The sequence below is a fragment of the Dipodomys spectabilis genome, unplaced genomic scaffold (genome assembly GCF_019054845.1).
Source record: "Dipodomys spectabilis isolate Male_0828 unplaced genomic scaffold, ASM1905484v1 ptg000187l, whole genome shotgun sequence".
Taxonomy (NCBI): domain Eukaryota; kingdom Metazoa; phylum Chordata; class Mammalia; order Rodentia; family Heteromyidae; genus Dipodomys; species Dipodomys spectabilis.
In genome coordinates, this window is record NW_024870864.1 from 4,544,366 (window position 1) to 4,567,466 (window position 23,101).

The 23,101-nt window shown below is 40.6% G+C and overlaps 1 protein-coding gene across 1 annotated transcript; it reads right to left on the bottom strand.

The window, feature by feature from the left end:
* Positions 1 to 3,407: 3,407 nt before the first annotated feature.
* On the bottom strand, positions 3,408 to 17,240 carry Lyg2 (lysozyme g2). The gene is made up of 5 exons (XM_042695551.1): positions 17,198 to 17,240; positions 7,739 to 7,879; positions 6,768 to 6,964; positions 4,638 to 4,776; positions 3,408 to 3,526 (listed from the first exon to the last, which is right to left on the bottom strand). Exons 1-5 carry the CDS (start codon positions 17,238 to 17,240, stop codon positions 3,408 to 3,410), a joined length of 639 nt encoding a protein of 212 aa, XP_042551485.1.
* Between the last annotated feature and the right edge of the window lie 5,861 nt (positions 17,241 to 23,101).

Sequence of the window (23,101 nt, forward strand, 5' to 3'; positions counted from 1 at the left end):
TGTTTGGATAACTAAAAGAAGTGGTATTTGGCAGAGTACGATGTACACATGAAAAAAATTATTATCCTTCAATGGGACACAGGAAAAAACTACACAAAGAAAGTTGAGGACGGCCAATGATATAATGTTTAATGGTGCCACAACTGAGTCTTAACATCTTTGACAATGTTCTCAGTGAGTTTCTGGGAATTAGTTGTTGAGCTGGAGATGAAGAAGAGATAAGACTGAGACCATTCTATTACTTTGAATTCTAATAGATTTGCAGAAGTTTGGCACGGAAATCATAGATACATGAGGCTCGTGTGTTACTCGTATTATGATTATTTGGATTGTGTTCTTTTTTTTTGTCAGTCGTAGGGCTTGTCCCTCAGCTCTTCAGTTCAAGGCAAACACTGTACCACTTGAGCCACAGTGCTACTTCTGGTCTTTTCTGTTTATATGGTGTTGAGGAATCAAACCCAGGGCCTCATGCATGTGAAGCCAGCACTCTACCACTGAGCCACCTTCCCAGCCCTGGATCACGTTCTTTTCTTTCTTTCTTTCTTTCTTTCTTTCTTTCTTTCTTTCTTTCTTTCTTTCTTTCTTTCTTTCTTTCTTTCTTTCTTTCTTTCTTTCTTTCTTTCTTTCTTTCTTTCTTCCTTTCTTCCTTTCTTTCTTTCTTTTTGGTCAGTTGTGGAGCTAGAACTCTAGGCCTGGGCACTGTCCCTCAGCTCTTCAGCTCAAGGCAAGCACTCTACCACTTGAGCCACAGTGCTACTTCTGGCCTTTTCTGTTTATGTGATGCTGAGGAATTGAACCCAGGGCTTCATGCATGGGAGGCAAGCACTCTACCACTGAGCCCCTTCCCAGCCCTGGATCATGTTCTTAAATCATAAATGAAAACAAGGCTGGGATGTTGCCAGCCTGTAGGTATAGCTCTATGAAGCAGATGCTGTCAATATTCTGCCATGTCTCTGGACCTCTCAGAATTCTCACTTGATTTGTATGTGTGCCAACAGGCTCTTGTTCTTGGAAATACAGAAGAGTGTTCTGTATACTTGCTTGGCAGATCAGAGTAACAAGGAATCACGTAGCCCTAACCCACATATGTCACCACACACATATCTACAAGCTGATCCCTCCACCAGTGATTCCCAGGAGTTGATTATAAATAAAATACTTCTGTTCTTGTTCCCTAAATAGAATAATATAGAATAATAGGTGTGTGTATGTATGTGTGAGAGAGAGACAGAGAGAGAAAGCTTGTACCGTTCCTTATAGTTCCCTTGCAAGGTTGAGATCCAGTGTTCACTGTGGTGGTTGGGTTTATGATGAATTTTGCTGGCTGTCAACCCGTTCCTGAATCACTGATACATTTTCATACTGGTGTCATCAGTACTCACATGTTTATTTTAGTGTCTACTTTGCCCAAATGACATCTTGAGTATGGGGTCTTTGGTAGAAAATCTCTGTTTCCCCATCATAAAACACTAGGGGAATAGGTTCAGGAAATTTGTTGGTCTGCTATTTCTTATTTTTCAAAATATAGGCCAGATGCTGGTGGCTCCTGCCTGTAATCCTAGCTACTCAGGAGGCTAAGATTTGAAGATATTATTTTGAAGCCAGTCTGGGCAAGAATGTCTGTGAGACTCTTATCTCTAATTAACCACTAAAAAGCCAGAAGTGGAGCTGTGGCTCAAGTGGTAGAGCACTAGCCTTGAGAAAAATAAACCCTTAGGGACAATGCTTAGTCTGAGTTCAAGCCCCAGAGCTGGCAAAAAGAAAAAGAAAATTGTCATCTGGATCCTTATACTGATTATTTGAAACATATGTTTTGGCAGGAAAGTCCCAACTAAATCATCTATGAGCAAAACAGGCTTCTGAAGAAAATCCTGGATTGACTCTATTCAGGGACAAGAGTCAAAGTATTTAACGAAGTGGTACAGCCTGGGATTTATCCAATCACAAAAGATTGTGCTGCACACTGACACACTAGCTGACTATGGGTTTTTCCCAGTGAAAGAGATTTCTAGTTCTGCCTGAGAGGTCATTTAGCAGAAAAAAGTTTACTTGGCTTTCTCCAAGGTATCTCACTAGTTGAGGGAGGAGGATTCCATTCCTTGTTAGAAGGAAAAGTGATTGGCACAGACATCTACCAAATATCTCCAAAGGGACTTAAATGCTCAGCAGGAGCCACATGGCAAGAACTTTACATTCCAACATGGTGTAGTATCCTCTTCTGACTCTGCAAGTAAAAGCTACAATCAGCATCCAGTTTCCTTGTCAAAAATTGCCCCCATCTATTGGAGGTAGTACCTTGCAACACCAAAGAGCAAAATAGCCAAGAAGTAGGTGTATATTTCACCCAAATTAAGCTAACCGAAGTCTTTCCCCAAGGGCTATGAAAGTGAAGCACACTGATGAAGGGATGGGGTAAAGCCTTTAGAATTCACCTATTAGGAGGTTGCTAATCTAGGCACAAACCATTAAGTATGGTCAAGTATTACTACTCCCCATATCATAGAGATGCCTGGCTTCTCAAGTCTATTCAGTGAGCTTTCAAGTGATTTTTTAGTAATTTCCTCATTGCTTATAATGTCCAGAAATAGGGATTTTTTGTTTATAATAAAAATCTAATTCAGGTGACACATACTTATTTTTAAAGATTTTTATTAGTAGCTAGGAGAAATAGGAGAAAAGAAAATGGTTGATGGACCTTCAGCAAGAGGTGATGCAAAAGATTGGTGTGGTTCTTAAGAGATGTAGTGTGTATCTCTTTAAGGTCATGCTCAGTTCCTTAAGAAGCTGGAATTCCATCATTAGCTTCTCCATTGGGCCATAGGATCATTGGCTTATGAGCCAGGAACTACTCATGAGCCAAATTTTGGTGATTTTGGCAGATACTGGGAAAAGGACAAAGGCTCAGGTGATTCTCACTTAACATTTCTGTAAGAATTCAGGTAGATGGTTTAGGTGAGCACTGACATTGTAGGCTAATGTAAGGCCTTACTGGAAGAGGTAGAATTGTGGCCATGGCATTCATATTGACTACAAAACAATTATATGTATGTCTCTGTACATTCTATGAATGCCATATTGTGAAATAGGATGATGATTCTCTCTCTCTTCTCTCTTTCTCTCTCTTCTTTCTCCTTCCTTCCTTCCTTTCTTTCTTTTTCCTTGTGGGATTTGGGATGGGACCTTGCACTTTGGAGGCAAGTGTTCTGTCATTAGGCTACATTTCCAGCAGCCTCTGTGTGTGTGTGTGTGTGTGTGTGTGTGTGCTTTCATTAAGATGATTAAGAAACAAATTTCATTTCATGATTTAAGTCATTTCTTGGCAATATTGGGCACAATATGTTGATATCAAACTTTTAAAGAAGGACTGAGTACCCTATTCATGTGGCTCACCTACAGTGCTTCTTTGCCTAGAAACCATGCTTTTTGAAGAATTTAGCTCGGGCTATAATGTCACTAACTAAGTCAGCATCTACATCCATGGGTGTATCAATGGTGTCAATTCCAGATTTGAAGGCAGAGAGACCACCTGAAATGAAATACAGAGGTTTACACTCCAATATTAGCTAACAGTAGAAATAAGATATAAACATTTCCACGATATTCAAACCCCACCCCCAGAAAAATCTCCCAAAGTAAACAGTCCCAAATTCTTTTTTCCCTTTTTCCTTTCCTAAAAAGATGTTTTAAGAATCACTAGAAAGGTGCTGGGAAGGTGGCTCAGTGGTAGAGTGCTTGCCTTGCATGCATGAGGCCCTGGGTTTGATTCTTTACCACATAAGCAGAAAAAAATCCAGAAGTGGTGCTGTGGCTCAAGTGGTAGAGCGCTAGCCTTGAGCTGAAGAGCTGAGGGACAGCGCCCAGGCCCAGAGTTCAGGCCCATGACAAAAAATAATCACTAGAAAGGTTCTAATTTGTTTGTTCTCCCTTCCCCCTCCCCTGCTTTCTCTCTCTGATTTCCTCTGTCCCTTTCTCCCTCCTCTTTCTTTTTCTCTCTACAATGGCCAGTTTTGGTTTGTATGTAGTGTAGACCTGGAAGAATGAGATATCCGGTAACTCTTTAGTATGAAATTGTGATAGTCTCTCCTTTATTCAATAATTCACTCAGACACATACATACATACATGCATTCATACACACACACACACACACACACACACACACACACACACACACATATCCAAAGTCACAGAAACTATAGAAGAAAAAGCAAATTTGTAAAAATTTGTAGGGGGAGAAATCCTATGTTCAGCCAAACAGAAATTTCCACTGGGCTTCTCAGGGTACTCAAAGACTGGAGACTGCTCACAGAGCAAAAGTTTATTCAGACCATTTAGAAAACGGTTAATAGCTTTTTGTATCATGGAAAACCCTATGAGAAGAAGGTTAATATACTGACTTAAACTACTGTTAACTATCAAGACACCACTCAATAGATGATACCAGCAACTCCCACATCTTACATAGACTTAAGAAGTTGATGAAGGCAGACCACTCAAAGTAACTATGGTTCTGAGACTGCTACTGCAGCAAGTCCTGCTAGCCATGGCTGACCCAGTAGGAAGGCTCCCAGGTGCTCTCAGGACACATCTGAGATTTCATCATGTCATTCCTGCCCCTTGAAGCCAAAAGAGCCCTACCTTTTAAGTGTTGAGGCACACTCCACGTGGGGAATTTTCTCTGGATCGCCTTTATCTTGTCTGCTAGAATCCCAACGCCCTGCAAAAGGTGTTCTTTGCTGTCCCAGGCACCAACTGGATGGTAAAGTTGTTTATCAAGCTAGAAAATTCAGACAATAATGTCAGCATCTGGACAAGGTAACACAGTTTTCTGCTGCTCTTAATTTCTCCTCCTTTCATTCAATCTAACAGACTTGGCCTGACACATCTCTCCCTCCCTCCCTTCCTTCCTCCCTTCCTCCCTTTCTTCCTCCTTCCTTCCCCTCCCCCTCTCTTTCTTTCTCCTTCCTTCCCTCCCTCCCTCCTTCCCTCCTTCCCTTTCTTCCTTCCTTCCTTTTTTTTCTTTCTCTCTTTTCCTTCCTTCCTTTCTTTCTTTCTTTCCTCTTTTCTTTCTTTTTCTGATCATGGAGCCTGGACTCAGGGCTTGAGCACTGTTCTTGAGCTCTTTAGCTCAGGGATATCACTCCATCATTTTGAGCCACAGCTCTACTAATGGTTTTTGAGTGGTTTGTTGGAGATAGAGTCTCATGGGGACATTTCTGCCCAGTCTGACTTCAAACTGTGATCCTCACATCTCAACATTCTGAGTAGCTAGCTTACAGGTGTGAGCCACCGACACCCAGGGACATCTATCTTTTTATCTCCCCTCACCCAAAGTCAATCCTACTCAATGTCAATCCTACTGGTTTGTCTTTCATAAAGAAGAGAGTCAGAGAAACAAAGTAAAGTTTGGGGAAAATGGACATGCTTGGTTTTAGCTAAGCCTCCAAATACACAAGAAGAAAAGGAAGAGGAAGAAGAGGGAATAAGTTGTTTCAAAGTCTAGACATTTGTAGTGGAAAACAATTATCTAGCTAATTCAAATAAAAGTCTCTAACGGAACTGTGGCTCAAAATGGTAGAGCACTAGCCTTGAGCTGAAGAGCTGAGGGACAGCGCCCAGGCCCAGAGTTCTAGCTTCACAACTGAGAAATAAATAAATAAATTAAATTAAACTAAACAAAAGTCTGTTTCTAGAATACGTGGGAAATGGAACAACATACAACAAAGGGGCCCATCAGCTGCACTGGACATAGAAGAAAAAGAAGGAAGCAACCCAAAGACAGCAATTGGAAGGGAGGAATGAGAGGGAAAGAAGGAACAGCCTACACTAAGCAAAAGGAAAGAAATGTAATCATCACCTGATGTGGAAGAAATAATTTATTTGTATTGTCAAAGCCCATAGAATTCACAGACTTTATAGACTATGATAATGACAATTTGCCTTGTGAAGGTTAAAATGTGTTTGTGACTTTAAGTATCACTATTCCGCAATACGGTGAAATATGTGAAATTTATGTAATCACCTAATCTCGATTTTTTAAAAAAAGTGAGAGAAGGGATGGGTTAGGAGGGATGGGTGACAATGTTGTCAGACACTTTGTACTCATATTCTGTTCTGTAGAATGGGAACTTCTTTGTACAACTACTTAAAAATATAATAATACAAGTGTTTAAAAAATCTGTTTCTAGACAGTCATAGAAGTGTATGCCTGTAACCCCAGCATTGGGAGGCCAAGGCAGAAGGCAGATCATAATTTCAATCATAACTTCAAGGCCAGCCGAGGCTACATAATGAGATCCAGTCTCAAAAATAAACAAAAAATTCCAACAACTTTTATTTCTAACAGTGAAGTCTAGAAGCTTGAGTTTCTACAGGGGATTTAAAATACAACCTGAGAGAAAATATTCAGGTTTCTTGGACCTCCTTCCTTCAATTAATCAAGAGGAAAATATGGGTTCACATAGGACTTAATTATATAATCGTACAACTCATATGGATGAAATTTTCCCAATTGAAGTACGTTGCGTATTTATTGCTCAGTTGTAGTTATGGTATACATAACACATTTAGAGATGCCCACTAACTGATAAGCCTTGAAATACCAAAAATATGTTACAAAAATCCCACATCAAAGTGTACTGAAACCCTTAGAGCCAGACAGGAGGCTGTTTGGGGGGACTGGAAGCACCATAAATGCACAGTATTTGCCGTTTGGGCTGAGCTTCTTCTGCAAGGAAGGATGAAGTGGAGATGACAAAGTCTACATACCTGCATCAAGCCAAATTTAAGTCCCCTGTGGTCCCAGCCATTTTGCAGGACAGTTCCACCATGGCTTTCCCTGGATATGATGGCTGCGATGACAGCTGGATCGATGCAGTATCTTTGTCCCACTTCTTTGATCACAATCTGGTAAGACTTTAGGGCTTTTAGATCCATCTCAGCAAACATTTCAGAACCACGGATCCCTAAGCCAATAAAAAAGACAGTTTCCTCTTCTCCAGAAGAAGACCCTTGCTCAAAGTTCACTTAGTTTTCCTATAGCCCCTAACCACTGCCCATACCATGGAGCAGCCGTTCTCAGACATCCATCATTCTGATCTCTGATTGAAGAAAGTCAGATAGGTTCACAACCTGGGACAGGTGCCCCTGGTGCTCTGCTTTTCCTCCTTTCTATCAGGCATGCCCATTGCAGGGAGGGCACTGGATTGAGCCAATGTCAGCTTTAATCTGGTTGTGCCACCTCCTAGTTTTGTGTCTGAAGTTGCTCCTTCCTGCTGAGCCTCAACACTCTGATCTATGACTTGAAGGTGTGGAATTACATATGACCTTATGGCTCCTTCCAGTCTGGCTCTCTAAAACCAGGGTAACATCTTGAAGAAGTATTTGAACAGATTTCGAAGGAGAGGAAGGACAAAGAGCAAGAGGCTTGCTTTAAAGGCTCATGGGTCTAGCATAAAAGCATAATGACTAACAGCGCCAGTCCCCAAGTTCAAGTCCCAGTACTTGTAATAAATAAACAGAATTCTGACTCAATCTAACAAACTATTTGTTTTCATTCTCCCTCTTTTTTCCAAACATTGCCCAGATGTGTTTATTTCTATATATGGAAACTATTAATAACTTTTAAATTAGATATTTTTTACTTGTAGTAATGGTGATGCCTTCTCAAAATTGACTAAGAAAAGGAATCTAAATTTGGTGAGAAAATTCAAATGTCTGTTGTATTTTTTCTCACTTACCACAGCTAATCAAATTGTTTATCTCACAGGGGGCCCCAGAGGTCTCCATGGTCATGATGTCTCCGTAGCAACCATGGTACAGGCGAGGATGCAGGCGAGGATTCATGGCATGAGTGAAAGAGTATGAGGCCCTGGAAGTGCCTGGCAGAGCAGAGAATGATCATTTGTGTGAAATCTGTGAGAAAATGCTGCTTGAGCTGCTACTAAAGATACACCAAAACCAAGGAGAAAGATCTTAGACTTCCTTCTGAATTACTTGTGTGTGTGTGTGTGTGTGTGTGTGTGTGTGTGTGTGTGTGTGTGATAAACCTGGCTTCAGTAGACAAAACAGAAATGATCCCTTCACACTCTTCCAACATTTTGGGTTTGCTTTTTAATACAGCACTTAATTATAAAACATCATACAAAGTATTGTGAAAACCCATTTGTATAGATCTCAAATATTTACTTAGGGGCTGGGAAGGTGGCTCAGTGGTAGAGTGCTTGTCTTGCATGCATGAGGCCCTGGGTTTGATTCCTCAGTACCACATAAGCAAAAAGAAAAAAGCTGGAAGTGGCGCTGTGGCTCAAGTGGTAGAGCGCTAGCCTTGAGCTGAAGAGCTGAGGGACAGTGCCCAGGCCCAGAGTTCAGGCCCCACAACCGGACCCCTCCCCCCAAAAATTTGCTTCAATCTTGATTTTGATTAAATGGTCACAGACTTTTTATTTTCTTTCAGCATTGAGGATTGAATCCAGGGCCTCCACATATAAGTGCATACTGTCATAATTAGGTAAACATATTCTATGTCATGTTACAAAGTAAGTTTCTATGTCTAGTTAATAAAATTAGAAATAAAAATTATTATAAAGACAATCTCTTCTTATTTTTACTCTCAGTATGATTTGAGTACTTCTGTTCAGGTCTGTTTGATAAAGGAAATTTGATTATTTTCAGAATTTTGAAAAGTTTGTTCTCAAAATTCCATTGATTATAGATATGTACATTAAAGTTATAAATACTTGTTAGAATAAACTAATTATGACAAATCATTTAAAGTAAAAAACATATTGTCTCAACATATAAATGTGTGTGTGTGTGTGTGTGTGTGTGTGTGTGTGGTGCTGTGGACTTAACTCAGGATCTAGATGAAGTACACTAAAACTTAAAACATACCTTTAGTCCTTTTGCTTTTAGTTTGTTTTATTTTACATAGGGCCACACAGATGATGGCAATCCTCTCACCTCTGCCTTCTGAGTAGCTAGAACCAGAGGTGTGAATCACCATACCCAGTTTGTTTTGTGTTTGTTTTTTTTGTTTGTTTTGTCGTTCATGGGGCTTGAACTCTGGGCTTGGGCACTGTCCCTGCACGCTTCAGCTCAAGGCAAGTGCTCTACCACTTGAGTCACAGCGCTTCAGCTCAAGGCAAGTGTTCTACCACTTGAGTCACGACGCCACTTCTGGTTTTTTAGTGGTTTCTTGGAGGTAGTCTCACGGACTTTTCTGCCTGGGCTGGTTTTGAACCGTGATCCTCAGATCTCACCCTCCTGAGTAGGTAGGATTACAGGCATGAACCACCAGTGCCTGGCCTAGTTTGTTTTTAAGATAAAGTCTGCCTAACTTTTGCCTAGGGTGGCCTAAGCCACAGTCTCCCTATCTCTGCCTGCTGAGTAGTTGGAATTCCAGTTGTGTACTGCCACACTTGGCTATGAAAGTAATGTCTATTCACAGATGGATTTGCTCTCCTTACTACATGTGTAGTTCTAATTAATGTAATAGTGTAAAGACACTGCACACTGCCTTAGAATTAGATATAGAACAAATAGCGAAAACGAAATTGCAAATTAGACAGTGAAATTATCAAATAAATCAATAATAAATAAATATGATAATTAAGATATGAGAAATCAGGCATCAGAAAAGCCATTTTACACACTAAGCTGTGGATTTCTGTGTGATTCACAGAGCGACAATCACACTGGCACCTGCTAAGCCCCTCAAAGTTGTGGCTATGAAACACACAGAAAACATCTGCAAGGCATGAATGGGATAGATTGTTTTCAGAAGATTGAGTGAGATTATGTCCATAAGGAATTTATACAGATTAATTTTCTGTTTTCTAAGCAAATAACTATTTGCAGAGCCTTGTTCTTATGTTGGATATTATAAGTCGTCAAGAGATGTTTGGAGTACAGAAAAATGTGCATAGGTCCTATGCCAATACTAGGCCATTCTCTATAAGGTCTTGAGTATCCTCAGATTTTGATATCTGCAGGAGTCTGAACCTGTCTGCTCAGATACTAACTCTCAGTGAATAGATTACAGATTACCATAATACAAATAACATGTAAAATGGATATATGTGGGGTGGAAATGAGGCAGAAAACAGAAACCATCTGTTGGAAGTTCACTCCTTTTCCCTACTCTGCTAATAGAATAATACAAATTATCATTACTGTTTATCTGGATTATAAGGACAGCTTCCAATTGACCTCTTTGCTCCATTCTTGCAGTCTGTTCTTCACTCAGCCAGACTAGTCTCTCTTAACATTCCATAGTTTTATCATCACCAAGTTGGTATTGTGTCCTCCACACTCTATCTGATTTGTCTCCTTACTCCTTTTTGACTTTCCCTTCCCTTTCCTCACTCCCATTCTTCTCTGTTCCCATCCTTTAACATAGTAGGCAGATCATTTTTCCTAGAATACCATTGCTCCAGATAGCTACATGATTGGCTGCCTTTATGCCTTCAAGTATATTCAAATATCACTTCATTTGTATCATCAGAGATATGAATAGTTCATAGGCCAAAAGTGAAACCATCCTTAAATATTTTAAATGATGCTCAAACACATTTGGAAAACGAGAAAGCCACATTAAAACATTATGGAAATATAGAAATATAACCTCTTTGTTCAACTACTCAATAAAAAGCAAACATTATAAAGACAGCATTTTTCAGTCCTTCAATTAATAATAAGCCAAAAGTTTAACAGCATATTCTGTGGGTGAAGCTATGAGTTAATAAGCAGTGTGCTCATTAGCTTTCTGTCACTATAGTGAAATAAAGAGGTATATTTTAGCACACACTTAGGAAAGTTCTGATCCAAGATAAAGAGGCACCATGGCTTTGAGTCTATAGAGAGTGTGTCCTGTTGCGAAACCTCATTTACATCACAAGTCAGGAATGGTTGAGAGCCTGGTTTCCCCAATACACTACAAGAGCATGTTCTCAATGATCTAAGGATGTCCAATAAAGCCTTACCTCCCAAAGGTCCACTGCATCTCCCAAGAGTGCCCCTCAGGGACACTGTTTAACAAATGAGCCTTTGGAGAACACTCATCCAAACCACAGTGGGCAGTCTCATTCCTTGCTGTAGAGAATTGTACAAGAGGCTATTCCTTTCATCTATGTTTATAACAGTAGGAAACAATGCACATGTCACCAATGTATGGCTGGCTGAATAAGTGAGGCCAAAAACCAATGGTGACAAACTATAGAGATATGAAATGAAAGAAGAGGTGGAGCTATACATTATGCTATAAAATTATTTCCAAGTACAATAAAAGACCCCAAACAGCAAAAACAATCCTTAGCAGAAAGAACAGTGTTGGAAGAATATCAATACCAAATTTCAAACTCTACTACAAAACCATAGTAATCAAAACAGCTTGGTATTGGCACAAGAACAGACCTCAGGACCAATGGAATAGAACTGAAGACCCAGAAATAAGCCCACAGACCTATAGCCATCTAATCTTCAATAAGGAAGCTAAGGAAATAGAATGGAAGAAAGACAGCCTCTTCAGTAAATGGTGCTGACAAAATTGATTAACTACTTGTAGAAAACTAAAGCTAGATCCTTATATATCGCCCTACACCAGAATCAACTCCAAATGGATCAAAGACCTCATTGTCAAAGCAGACACCCTGAAAACATTACAGGAGTAGGAGAAACTCTAGGGCTCCTTGGCACAGGCCAGAATTTTCTTAATAAGGACCCAGAAACACAACAAATCAAAGAAAGGTTGGACAAATGGGATTGCATGAAATTGCAGAGCTTCTGCATGGCAAAGGACATAGCTAGCAAGATCAATAGAAAGCCCACAGATTGGGAGAAGATCTTCACTAGCCATACAATGGACAAGGGTCTCATATCTAAAATATACCTAGAACTCAAAAAATTAAATCCCCCAACAACAAATCCTCAAAGAAACAACTGCCCAATTAATAAGTAGGCTAAAAACTTAAAGAGAAACTTCTCTGAAGAGGAAATAAGAATGGCCAATAGACACATGAAGAAATGCTCAACTTCTCTAGCCATAAAAGAAATGCAAATCAAAACAACATTGAGATTCTACCTCACCCCGGTTAGAATGGTTATAATCAAAAAATCTAATAACAACAGATGCTGGAGGGGATGTGGGGAGGGGAGCCCGACTGCATTTCTGGTGGGAGTGTAAACTTGTTCAGCCACTTTGGAAAGCAGTATGGAGGTTCCTCAAAAGACTCCACATAGAGGTCCCTATGACCCAGCAATCACACTTTTGGGCATTTACCCAAGTGATCACAAACAAGACCATACTAAAGCGACCAGGACAACTACATATATTACAGAATTATTTACCATAGCTAAGATATGGAACCAACCCAGATGCCCCTCAGTAGATGAATGGATCGAGAAAATGTGGTATATATACACAATGGAATTCTATGCCTCCATCAGAAAGAATGACATTGCCCCATATGTTAGGAAATGGAAAGACTTGGAAAAAAATGATATTAAGTGAAGTAAGCCAGGCCCAAAGAAACATAGGTCCCATGGTTTCCCTTATTTGCAATAACAAGTATATGCCTAGGACAAGCAGAAAAGGTAAAAAAATTATGTATATATGACCCTATAAGATGATGCTAAGCAAAATGAACCCCAAGATAGGGACCCAAGAAGTTTTTTCTTTGTTGCTGTTGTTTTTAATGTACTGTGTGATTTTTTTTTGTTTGTTTCTTTTGTATGTTCTTCCCCCATGGTATAACCCCTGTTTTCACTGTATTTGATGTCGGTGCCCTGCATCTTGTATATACATTTTTCTAATTTGGGGAGGGGAAGGAAAATGACAAAATGCTGAAATAAGGATACAGGTTGACCCATTGTAACAATGAGATGTACAAAACACTATGTTGAAAATGAACTTTACAACTTCGGGGTTTCGTGGGAGTAGGAGGGAGGAGTTGGGGAGGAGAGAAGGGATGATAGGGCAAAAAACAAAGGAGGGGGTAACAATGCTCAACAGGAATATACTCATTACCTTACTCATGTAACTGTAACCCCTCTGTACAGTATCTTTACAATAAAAAAATAGATTAAAAAAAGGTCAGAAGTGGAGGTGTGCTGAAATGGTAGAGTGCCAGCCTTGAGCAAAAAGCTAAGGGACAGTGCCTTGACCCTGAATTCAAGTGCCAGCTCACATGCGCACACGCACACACGTGCATGCGCGCGCGCACACACGCACGCGTACACACACACACACACACACACACTAAGGCAAGAGTGCAGGATATATTTTCTTTCTTTTTTTCTTTTTTTTGTCAGTCATGGGACTTGAACTCTGGGCCTGGACGCTGTCCCTCAGCTCTTCAGCTCAAGTTAAGGACTCTACCACTTGAGCCACAGCACCACTTCCGGTTTTCTGAGTGGTTTATTGGAGATAAGAGTCTCAGGTCTTTCCTGCATGGGCTGGCTTTGAAGAATGATCCTCAGATCTCAGCCTCCTGAGTAGAGAGGATTATAGGTGTGAGCCACCCATGCCTGGCAGGATAGATTTTTTTAAATGGCAGATGTTGAAAATTATGGGTGTATGAATACTTACTATAAATTCTTCTGTTTTATATGTTTGAAAATTTCTATAGCTAAAGGCTTTTTAAAAGCTACTTTATCTCTGGTTGAACCACTACTAAATATCCTCATGCTGCTGATCACAAATATGGTATATAACATGTGAACACTGTTATATATTACAGACTGTGGTAGACAATTTGCTCCAGGGAAGTTAGAATGAACTTGTGACTTTGAAATTATGTAATCATTTAATCACAATCAAAAAAAAAAAAAAAAAAAAAGAACCTCGGGGAAGGGAGGGAGGGAGGGGATGGTAGGGGGAAAACAATGGAGGGGGTAACAATGTTCAAGAGGAAGTGTACTCATAACCTCACTCATGTAACTGTAACCCTCTGTATAGTAGCTTTACAATAAAAAAAATAAATAAATAAAAGCTACTTTATCAAAGGGCCTAAGAGCATAGATCAGTGGTTACATGCTTAGCATGTAAACACAAGTTCAATATTAATATACACAAAATATGACTTATCAGAGAGCCTTTTTTGTCCAACTATATTAAAAACATAGCATACCACACCTCATTTTCTGATCCTCATTATCTTATTTAATTTCTTTTTTATTTTCAATCTTAATTACATATACATATATATATATATATATTGTTGTTGTTGGTTATGGGACTTGAACTCAGGGCCTGGGTGTTGTCTCTGAGCACTTTTGCTCAAGGCTAGTGCTCTATCACTTTGAGCCACAGTGCCACTTCCAGTTTTCTGGTGTGGTTAATTGGAGATGAGTCTCACAGATTTTCCAGCCTAGTCTGGCTTTGAACCACGTTCCTCAGATCTCATCCTCCTGAATACCTAGGATTACAGGCATGAGCCCCTGGTACCCAGCAATCTTATTTAATTTATATTGACAGGCTCAGTACCTGCTTGCTGACTGGCTCACTACCTATGAGCATATTTATCACTGTGATGTGGAGGGAGAACTAATTAAAAATGCCTACCCAGGGCTTCACATGCCAGATCTTCAGAACCAGGATCTAGCTCGAAAGCCCAAGACTTGTACTCAGAACCTTTCAAGTGCTCTATTCCTTAAGCCACATGCCCAGCCCAAGATAGTGTCTTCTACTTTTGTCCAGGGCCAACCTCAGACCATGATCCTTCTATCATTGTCTCCTAAATAGCTGAGATTACAGGGGTGTACCACCACACCCAACCCCACAGGTTCTTTTAAATTATATTCACTCATCAGTTAGTTGTACACAGATAGTATCATAGCTCATATAGCTGGCTATATAAAAGCTCCCACTTGGCAATTAGAAGTGGGTAAAAATGTAAAGCTATATTGCCTTCTTTTGACCACAAGTAAATGCAAATTATTGCTTTTAGATAGGTTCACTTTTCTAAATTTAGGATTGAACTGTACATGTGTATGCATGTCCATCTTGAACTCAGAGCCTGGTCACTGTCCCTGAGTTTTTTTTGTTGTTGTTGTTGTTGTTGTTTAAGGCTGGCACGCTACCACTTAAGCTACAGCTCCTCTTCAGCTTTATGCTGGTTCATTGAGATAAGAATCTCATGCACTTCCCTGCCAGGTCTGGCTTCAAGCGATTATCCTTCTATCTCAGCCTCTCGGAGTAGCTAGGATTATAGGCGTGAGTCACTGGCACCTGTCAAGGATTAAACTTGGAAATTTTTTTTATCTCAATTCCCACTCTAAAATAAAGACAACTTCAACATTGCTTACACTGGCTTTTCATTTCCTTCGGCTTAAGTTTCTATCTTTCCTAGTTCAAAGTCCCTTACCATGTTGTCAGTCTACTCTTAGGACTCTTCTGTTTGGGGCACACAGACCTATTCCCACATACTTCTCAAGCATATCTGCCTCTGTGTCTTTTCTTATTCTTCCATCCAGAGGATGCTCTCCTTCTTTATTAAATCACCAAGCCTCCTTCAACTTTATCTTTTTTTTCTTTTTTTGGTACTGGGGATTGAACCCAGGACGTTGCACTTGCTAAGCAAGCGCTTTGCCACTGAGCTACATTCCAGCCCCCTCCTTCAAGCTTAACGTCTTCCCTCCAGGCTTTCAGATCTGAACTTCCTAGCTGATATGAGAGCTTTTCTTCCCAAATTCCTCCCAGGTTAGAGTTTTTGCCTGAGATTTTAACTTAACTCTTATCTCCTGCCTGGCCTTGATAATTATCTCTGTATATTTCAAGGTACAGTTCCATGTATCTCTTGATAAGATGTCAATCCTAGTGGGCTCACTGTCAGATAGAAAGTATGAGATAGAAAGTATGTGGATAAATTCATATTGAATTCCAGCTGCTATCTTCTTTTTTTTGGGGGGGGGGGGTCCAGTCGTGGGGCCTGAACTCTGGGCCTGGACGCTGTCCCTCAGCTCTTCAGCTCAAGGCTTGCGCTCTACCACTGAGCCACAGGGCCACTTCCAGCTTTTTTCTTTTGCTTTTGTGGTGCTGAGGAATCGAACTCAGGGCCTCATGCATGCAAGGCAAGCGCTCTACCACTGAGCCATCCTCCCAGCCCCCAACTGCTATCTTCTTTACCTGCTTGGCAAGAAGCATATTTCATACATGTTTTTTGCATGCCAGTCCTGGAGCTTGAATTCAGGACATAGGTGCTAGCTTTTTTGTTTAAGACTAGAGCTCTATCAATTGAGCCATCAGTCTACTTCCAGCTTGGTGGTTAATTGCAGATAAAACCTTTCTGCCTGGACTGGCTTTGAACCATAATCTTTAGAACTCAGCTTTTTGAGTAGCTAGGATTACAGGATTCAGCACCTGGCTACACTCCACATACTGAGATTTCTCTTTCTTTTCTTCCTTTTCCTTCCTCCCTCCTTCCCTTCTTTCTCTTTTTTTCCTTCCTTCCTTCCTTCCTTCCTTCCTTCCTTCCTTCCTTCCTTCCTTCCTTCTTTCTCTCTTTCTTTCTTGGACTTGATCTCAAGTCCTGGATGATGTCCCTGGGCTTTTTTGCTCGACTGGTGTTCTACCACCTGAGCCACAGCTCTACTTCTGGCTTTGTGGTGGTTAATTAGAAGTAAAATTTTCATGGACTTTTTTTTTTGCCTGGGCTAGCTTTGAACTGTGATCCTCAGATCTCAGCCTCCTGAGTAGCTAGAATTACAGATGTGAATCACCAGTGCTTAGCTACCATACACTCTTAATTACCAAAATAAGCAGTTGGTTAATGGACAAGCAGTCAGAAAAGCCCATACTTCCATTGCATATAATCAGTTTTTCCTTCCTTCTCTTCCTCTCTTCCCTTCCCCTCCCCTCCCTTCTTCTTTCCCTTCCCTTCCCTCTTCCTTTCCTTTCCCTAACCCTTCCTTTTCCCTCTCCCTTTCCTTCCCTCTTCCTCTACCTTCCCTCTTCCCCTCCTTCTCCCCTTTCTTCTCTCCTTCCCTTTCTCCCTCCCTCCCTCTCTCCCCCTCCCTGTTCCTGTCTCTCCTGCTTCCTCTCCCTTCCTTTCCCTGGTACTGGGATCCAGGCTTCACACTTGCTAAGCAAGCACTCTACCACAGAGCCTGGCCCCCAGCTCCAGCTCTATCTGATTCATGACAATGTTGGAAGTTCTCACAAACTCTCTGAGCACAATGATAAACATCAATCAACGACTTACCAATGAGGGTCATAAGTCCCCAAAACACAACAGAGGGCAGCATGGTGGCGGGTCTTATCCTACAAGATGTGTTCTGGTTTGAAATAGAAAGTGATTCATTTTAAAACTTTCTTTAAAGGTAAAGTTCCTTTGATTTAAACATAAATAATGTGGAGTCATTTCTAATTCCATACCCATTTTTCCAGTTTCAGGTTATTGTTTTCTGAGTCTCACTCAGCAAATGGCTCCTTGTCTTACTCTCTTTTTTATGCATAAACCTTTAACTCATTTTAGTCCAATTTCATATTGCTACAAGTCTGTGCACATTTTATGTAGGCTACCCCCCCCCATACACACACCACACACACACTGAAGGTGTTGGTTGTATTCTGTTTCTTCCCAGTGAGCTCTTTTTCTCTGTTTCATTCAAAAGGGGGAGGGGGCTATAAACTTTACAAGATATAAGAAAGCCAGCACGTACCTCATCTGCAGCCTCCCAGAGAAAAATCTTCCCTCTCTCTCTGAGAAGGTCTTCCAAAGCAGCAACCTGTAGGTCAAGATTTTAGAATGGTGGCCTTCGTCTTATAACAGAGGTTTAACAACTGATGAATCCATTAGTCAGTAAATCACTGTGCCTCTGGCTTCAACTGACCAGACCTCAGTATGGCACCACCACCATAAAGGAAGCTTTTAAATACCAGCATGTAGACTCACCTGCCTTTTCTTACCTTCTTCTGGGCCAACAATTGGTAGAGGAGCTTTATATATGGTTTAAAACCATCTCTTTAAACCACTGACCTCATTAGACCTGGTTATAATAATACTTTGGATTTAGGTGGCTCCTTTAATAAAAGAACTTCAAAGTGTTTATTGACCACTACTAATTAATTAATCTAATGAGTCCCCGGGTTGTACTAGAGGCATCTATTTTGGTGGATTGTTTCTGGATACCAAAAATGATACAAGGCAAACATTTGAATTTGAGACTAAGAACCAGATGATTAGCCTAAAAAAATAAGATAAATAAACAGGAAATACTAATTGCTCTCATTCCTGGATTGGTGGTTTGCCTGAAATGCTGTCATATGATCCCTGTACCAATATGTTACAGGATTCATGTCATATGATGGTGAATGTGACTCCTGGTCCACTTGGACCTCTGATAGAGTGCCTAAAAATGCCAGGGAGTAGCAACACAGATCCTCATTTCCCAAACTTTCTGAGGATGAGGGAGAAGAGGTTTTAGCCATGGGCAAAATGTTCCCTTCCTCCCTCCCTCCTTCCCTTCCCTTCCCTTCCCCTTCCTTCCTTCCTTCCATCCTTCCTTTTCTTCTCTTTTCTTTCTTTCTTCTCTCTTTTTCCTCTCTCTCTCTCTCTCAGTACTGGGTTTTGAATTCAGAGCCTCATTTTTGCTAGGCAGGTTCTATGCCTCTTGTGGCACACTTCCATTCCTAGAGTGTCTTTATTTACACTTACTTCCCAAAAGAAGAGAGAAGATACATTGTGCAATTGCCTATACAGGAAACAGAAGAGAGGGTTTTTTTTTTTTTTTTTTTTTTTAACTAGGTGTAGCACATTTCTCATAAGAGAGGAAGGACCCTTCTTGGGTCCTTCCATAAATGTGAGAAGTTACCAAGTCTGCATACAATCTTTCCTACTTCTACTAAGAGATGGAAAATGAAGATGCTGAGTGAAACAGCTTTGCAGCAGCCTGACAACAGAAACGCCAGCCGGGAGATCATGTGCACATGCCCTGGCCGCACTAACTTCTGCCCTGCCTGCCTTCCTTCTTGTAGAACAGCTGCTCCTTAGTGGCCTCAAGCTCAGCATTAGGAAGGTCAGGCGAGGATGTTCTGAGCCAATAGATGAGCTCTGCCTTGATGCTCAGAATAATAACTCATTGAGGTCTGCTACACAGTGACCATCAACACTGCAGTCAGGGCTGCTATTTTGGTGGAGAGAGGAGATACAGTACTGAAGTTTGAACTCAGTTCCTTTCACTCACTGACTTAGCTTGCTTGTTTGGCTGGTGTGCTACCACTTGAACCACACACCTCCAGCCCTGCTTTTGCTGTTTTTTTTTGAAGGTAGTCTTTCTTATTTTTCTGCCTGAGCTAGTCCTACAATTCAGTCCTCTAACAGGGACTCTGTGGCTCATACTTCAGCTAGGAGATCTGAGGATGAGATCTGAGGATTTGGAGCCAGCCTGGGTAGGAAAGTCTGTGAGACTTATTCCAATGAACTACCAAAATAGCTGGAAATGGAGCTGTGGCTCAAGTGATAGAGTTCTAGCCTTGAGCACAAAAGCTCAGGAAAAATGCCCAGGCCTTGAGTCCAAACCCCAGGACACCAACACAACCCCCCTCCCCAAAATCCTTTGGATCTCAGCCTCCTAAGCAGCTAGGCTTACTGGTGTGTGCCACTACCACTGGAATGGGTCTATTCTTTAGTAAGGAGGACTTTTGCACAAATTCAGCCACTCTGAGGCAGCCTTTAGGAACACCTAGGTTACACTGGTAATATTATACATCATATTTATATGATGTTCCTGGTGTGCTCCAGTGCAGGGTAAGTAGGAGCACTTACGTGAGGCTTCTAGACTAAGTGCAGTAAGAAAGCTCAGGATAGGAGAAAGAGGCAATGGGGAAACAATCACAAGCTACGTGGTAAGTGAAGGCTAAAATGTCCTTGGATGCTCCTGAGGAAGAACAGCATCACTAAAACATGTAAAGTCCTGTTGAGGAGCAAGCGTTCTTTATTTCTCCCTGTGAAATGGGGCTGAATCCTTGGATCACGATGGACCTAGACCCTTAGCAACTTAAATTATGGATTTCAAACATGTGGAGTATTCTGCTTTGTTCAAATGCTAAGAAAAATGGAAATTCATTTGTTAGCCAGATTCCTTTGAGCATCATAGTGTCCAGTCCTCCAGTAGCCTTGCGAGGGAGGTATTGATATTTTAGACATGAGGAAATCAAAACTAAGAGGTCTTAAGTGATTTACCAAAAAATGACACAGTTATAATAAGGGAGTCAGGATTTGAACCCAGGTCTATAAGTTTCTATAAGCAATGTACTTTATTATAGCAGAGGATCCAGCACTCAGGATCAATGACTCTGCAGAGCAATTATTGCAACACATGCAATTCAATCTGCTCAGAAGGCATCTCCTCCTGTCTGAATAAATAGTATGAGCTAAAGACAGATACCACTACCTTTTGTATTTGTAGGTGCTTCTGCAATTACAAAGATACAAATTCATGTGAGTTAACTAAATTCACAGTGCTTTCTATTTCTTGGTGTTTTTGTTTGTTTGTTAGTACTTTTCTTTTGGGCAGTACTGGGTTTGAACTCAGGGCCTCATGCTTGTTAAGCAGGTATTCTGCCACTTAAGCCGTGCTCACACTCCTTTTCTCTTTCAGTTAATTTTCAGGTCAGGTCTTGAGCTTTTAGAGTCTAGTTCTTGGCCTTGGTCACGAGAACTCCAGTCACATCAATATCTAACTGTTCTCAACAATAGAGCATAAACCGAAGTAGATACAGTTCTAACAAAAACAACTCACCCAAAAGTAGGGTATGGTAAAGACCCCCTTTGGAGTGTTTGCTCTGTTACTTGGCAGCAGAGCAACCTGTCTGGGCATCATTGTCTCAAGTGGAAAGGTTAGACTACAGCAGATGATCTTGTGAGGCCTCCTGGCCTCTAAAAATCTGTTGGAGCTGGCTAAACATAGGAGGCTGAACAGAGAAGCTTAAATATGGATTGTCTATATTATAGCTTTGTTGTTTTTCGTGGAAACTTGAGCTACATTTTAATATTCATCAAAATCATAAATGCCATGCAGACATTGTATGTGTTAGCATGGTTCCTGCATCTGGACCACAATCCTTCTCTTTTATAATTCCTGTTGTGGCTAGGATGACAAGCACACAGCACCACAACCAACTAAGGATTTTCACCAACATTTTTTTTTTTGTTTGCCCAGGCTGTCCTGGATCCATCATTCTCCTGATCTTAGTTTCCTGAATAACTGGAATGACAAGAGCATGCACACAGATAGTGGTTGAGAAGGGGTTTTGTGAACTTTTTGCTTGGGATGTTAACAAACCATGATCATTACAATCTTAGCCTCTCAAGTAGCTAGGATTACAGGCATGAACCACCACATCTGGCTCTCTCAGCCTTTTTAGACAGTATGAAATACAATGTTACTGTGGTTAACATTTTTCTGAAATTGAATGATGCTTAGCATTTTCTATAGACTTTATTAGCCTTACTGTCTTCTTTTTTAAGTTGTGATACAATATTTGACACTGGAAGACCAGCAATACAAAAGTGATTTCTTCATCAGGGTATGGTATTTTAGCTTTCATATGAAAGTAAAGCTAAGCTATGACAATCACTCAGTAATGTATGTCTGGTGTTGAAATTTTCTGGGATTAGATGGAATTAATTTCCTATGGGAATTTGTGGAGTGGTGTCTCCTTTGCCTTTCCTCCAGCCACTGGTACTGAAGAATCTTTGTCTTTGTATGTGGACAACCCTTTATTCCATGACTTTTAACATTATCTTTAAGTAGTCATACAAAAAGGCTTCAACTCGACAAGTCAGTTCATGAGTACAATGTATCTTGAACAAAGTGAGCCCTTCAATTGACCTGGTTCCATTTTCATATAGCTACATTGAATATTGTAACTGCATTTGCCCACCTGCCCTCTCTCCATTTGCTGCCTTATCTCTCAGCTATGAGACAGATATTTAGTCTTTAGACACTTATGTGCCAATTTCTACTATTGTCCTTCCTTCAGTCCACCGGGAAGGCTGCGGAGTCCCAGAAGTTACCTTCATTTTTCATTATTCCTCTCAAGACTGAAGTGGAGCTTCCTCTCCCACTCTCTGTCTAATAAATCAACTCTTAATCCCTTCTCCAGAGCTCAAGCATAAATAAACAAACAAATGAATAAATCAACAAGAAGCTAAACTATCAAGATCTGAGTACAACTCACCAAGATAATAACTGGTATGTGTAGGAAGCACTGTAGTTTATATGTTTTTACACAGCTAATTTCTTTTTATCTTCAAAACAAAGTCATGGGGCACTATTATCATCTCCATTTTATAGATGTGGAAAATGAAGGCCCAGAGAGATTAAATGAGTTGTCCATGGTCATTGTGCTTAGCTGCTCTTCCCTGGCTGGGCTTCATAAAACAAAACAAAAAACATGGTGGAAACAATCCAGTCTTTATCACCACAGTCTTAGGTAGGGATGATGAGGAAATATGAAACAAGGGGCCTTGAGAAGTTGGACTCCTTAAGTCCTAAGGGTGCTGACCTAGGCTAGCTCAGGACAGAATAGTAGCTCTTTCTGTGCTATGATCTGAAGAGTAGTTCCTTATGGAATCCTCACCCAAATCTACTTCTTTGGGTATGCACTTAGCCTCAGTTTCCCTCATCACTTACTTCCTTCTTGGACAGTGATTCTTCTTTAATTTTTTCATTACAGTTCTTCAATGACAGAGACACATCAAGGCCACTCTTGGGGTTGAGAGAAGAGCCCCAAAGAAGAGCTGGAAGAGAGGCCTTTTAGAAACTGATGTTCTGCATTTGACCTTAGTGTTTTACATTCTAAAGGTGTGAATTTTGAAAATGTCCATGTTTCATTGTAAAATTATGATTCCTCTTCCATGAATAAGAAGAAGTAAAGGGAAGTTGGGTGCTGGATGCTCATACCTGTAATCCTAACTACTCAGGAGGCTGAGATCTGAGGATTACAGTTTGAAGACAGCCTAGATGGAAAAATCCATGAGATTGCTATTTCCAATTAACCACCAAAAACTTCAAATGGTAGGTCACAAACCTTGAATGAAAAAGCTAAGTGACAATGCCCAGGCCTTGAGTGTACTAGTACAAAAATAGGTGGATAGATA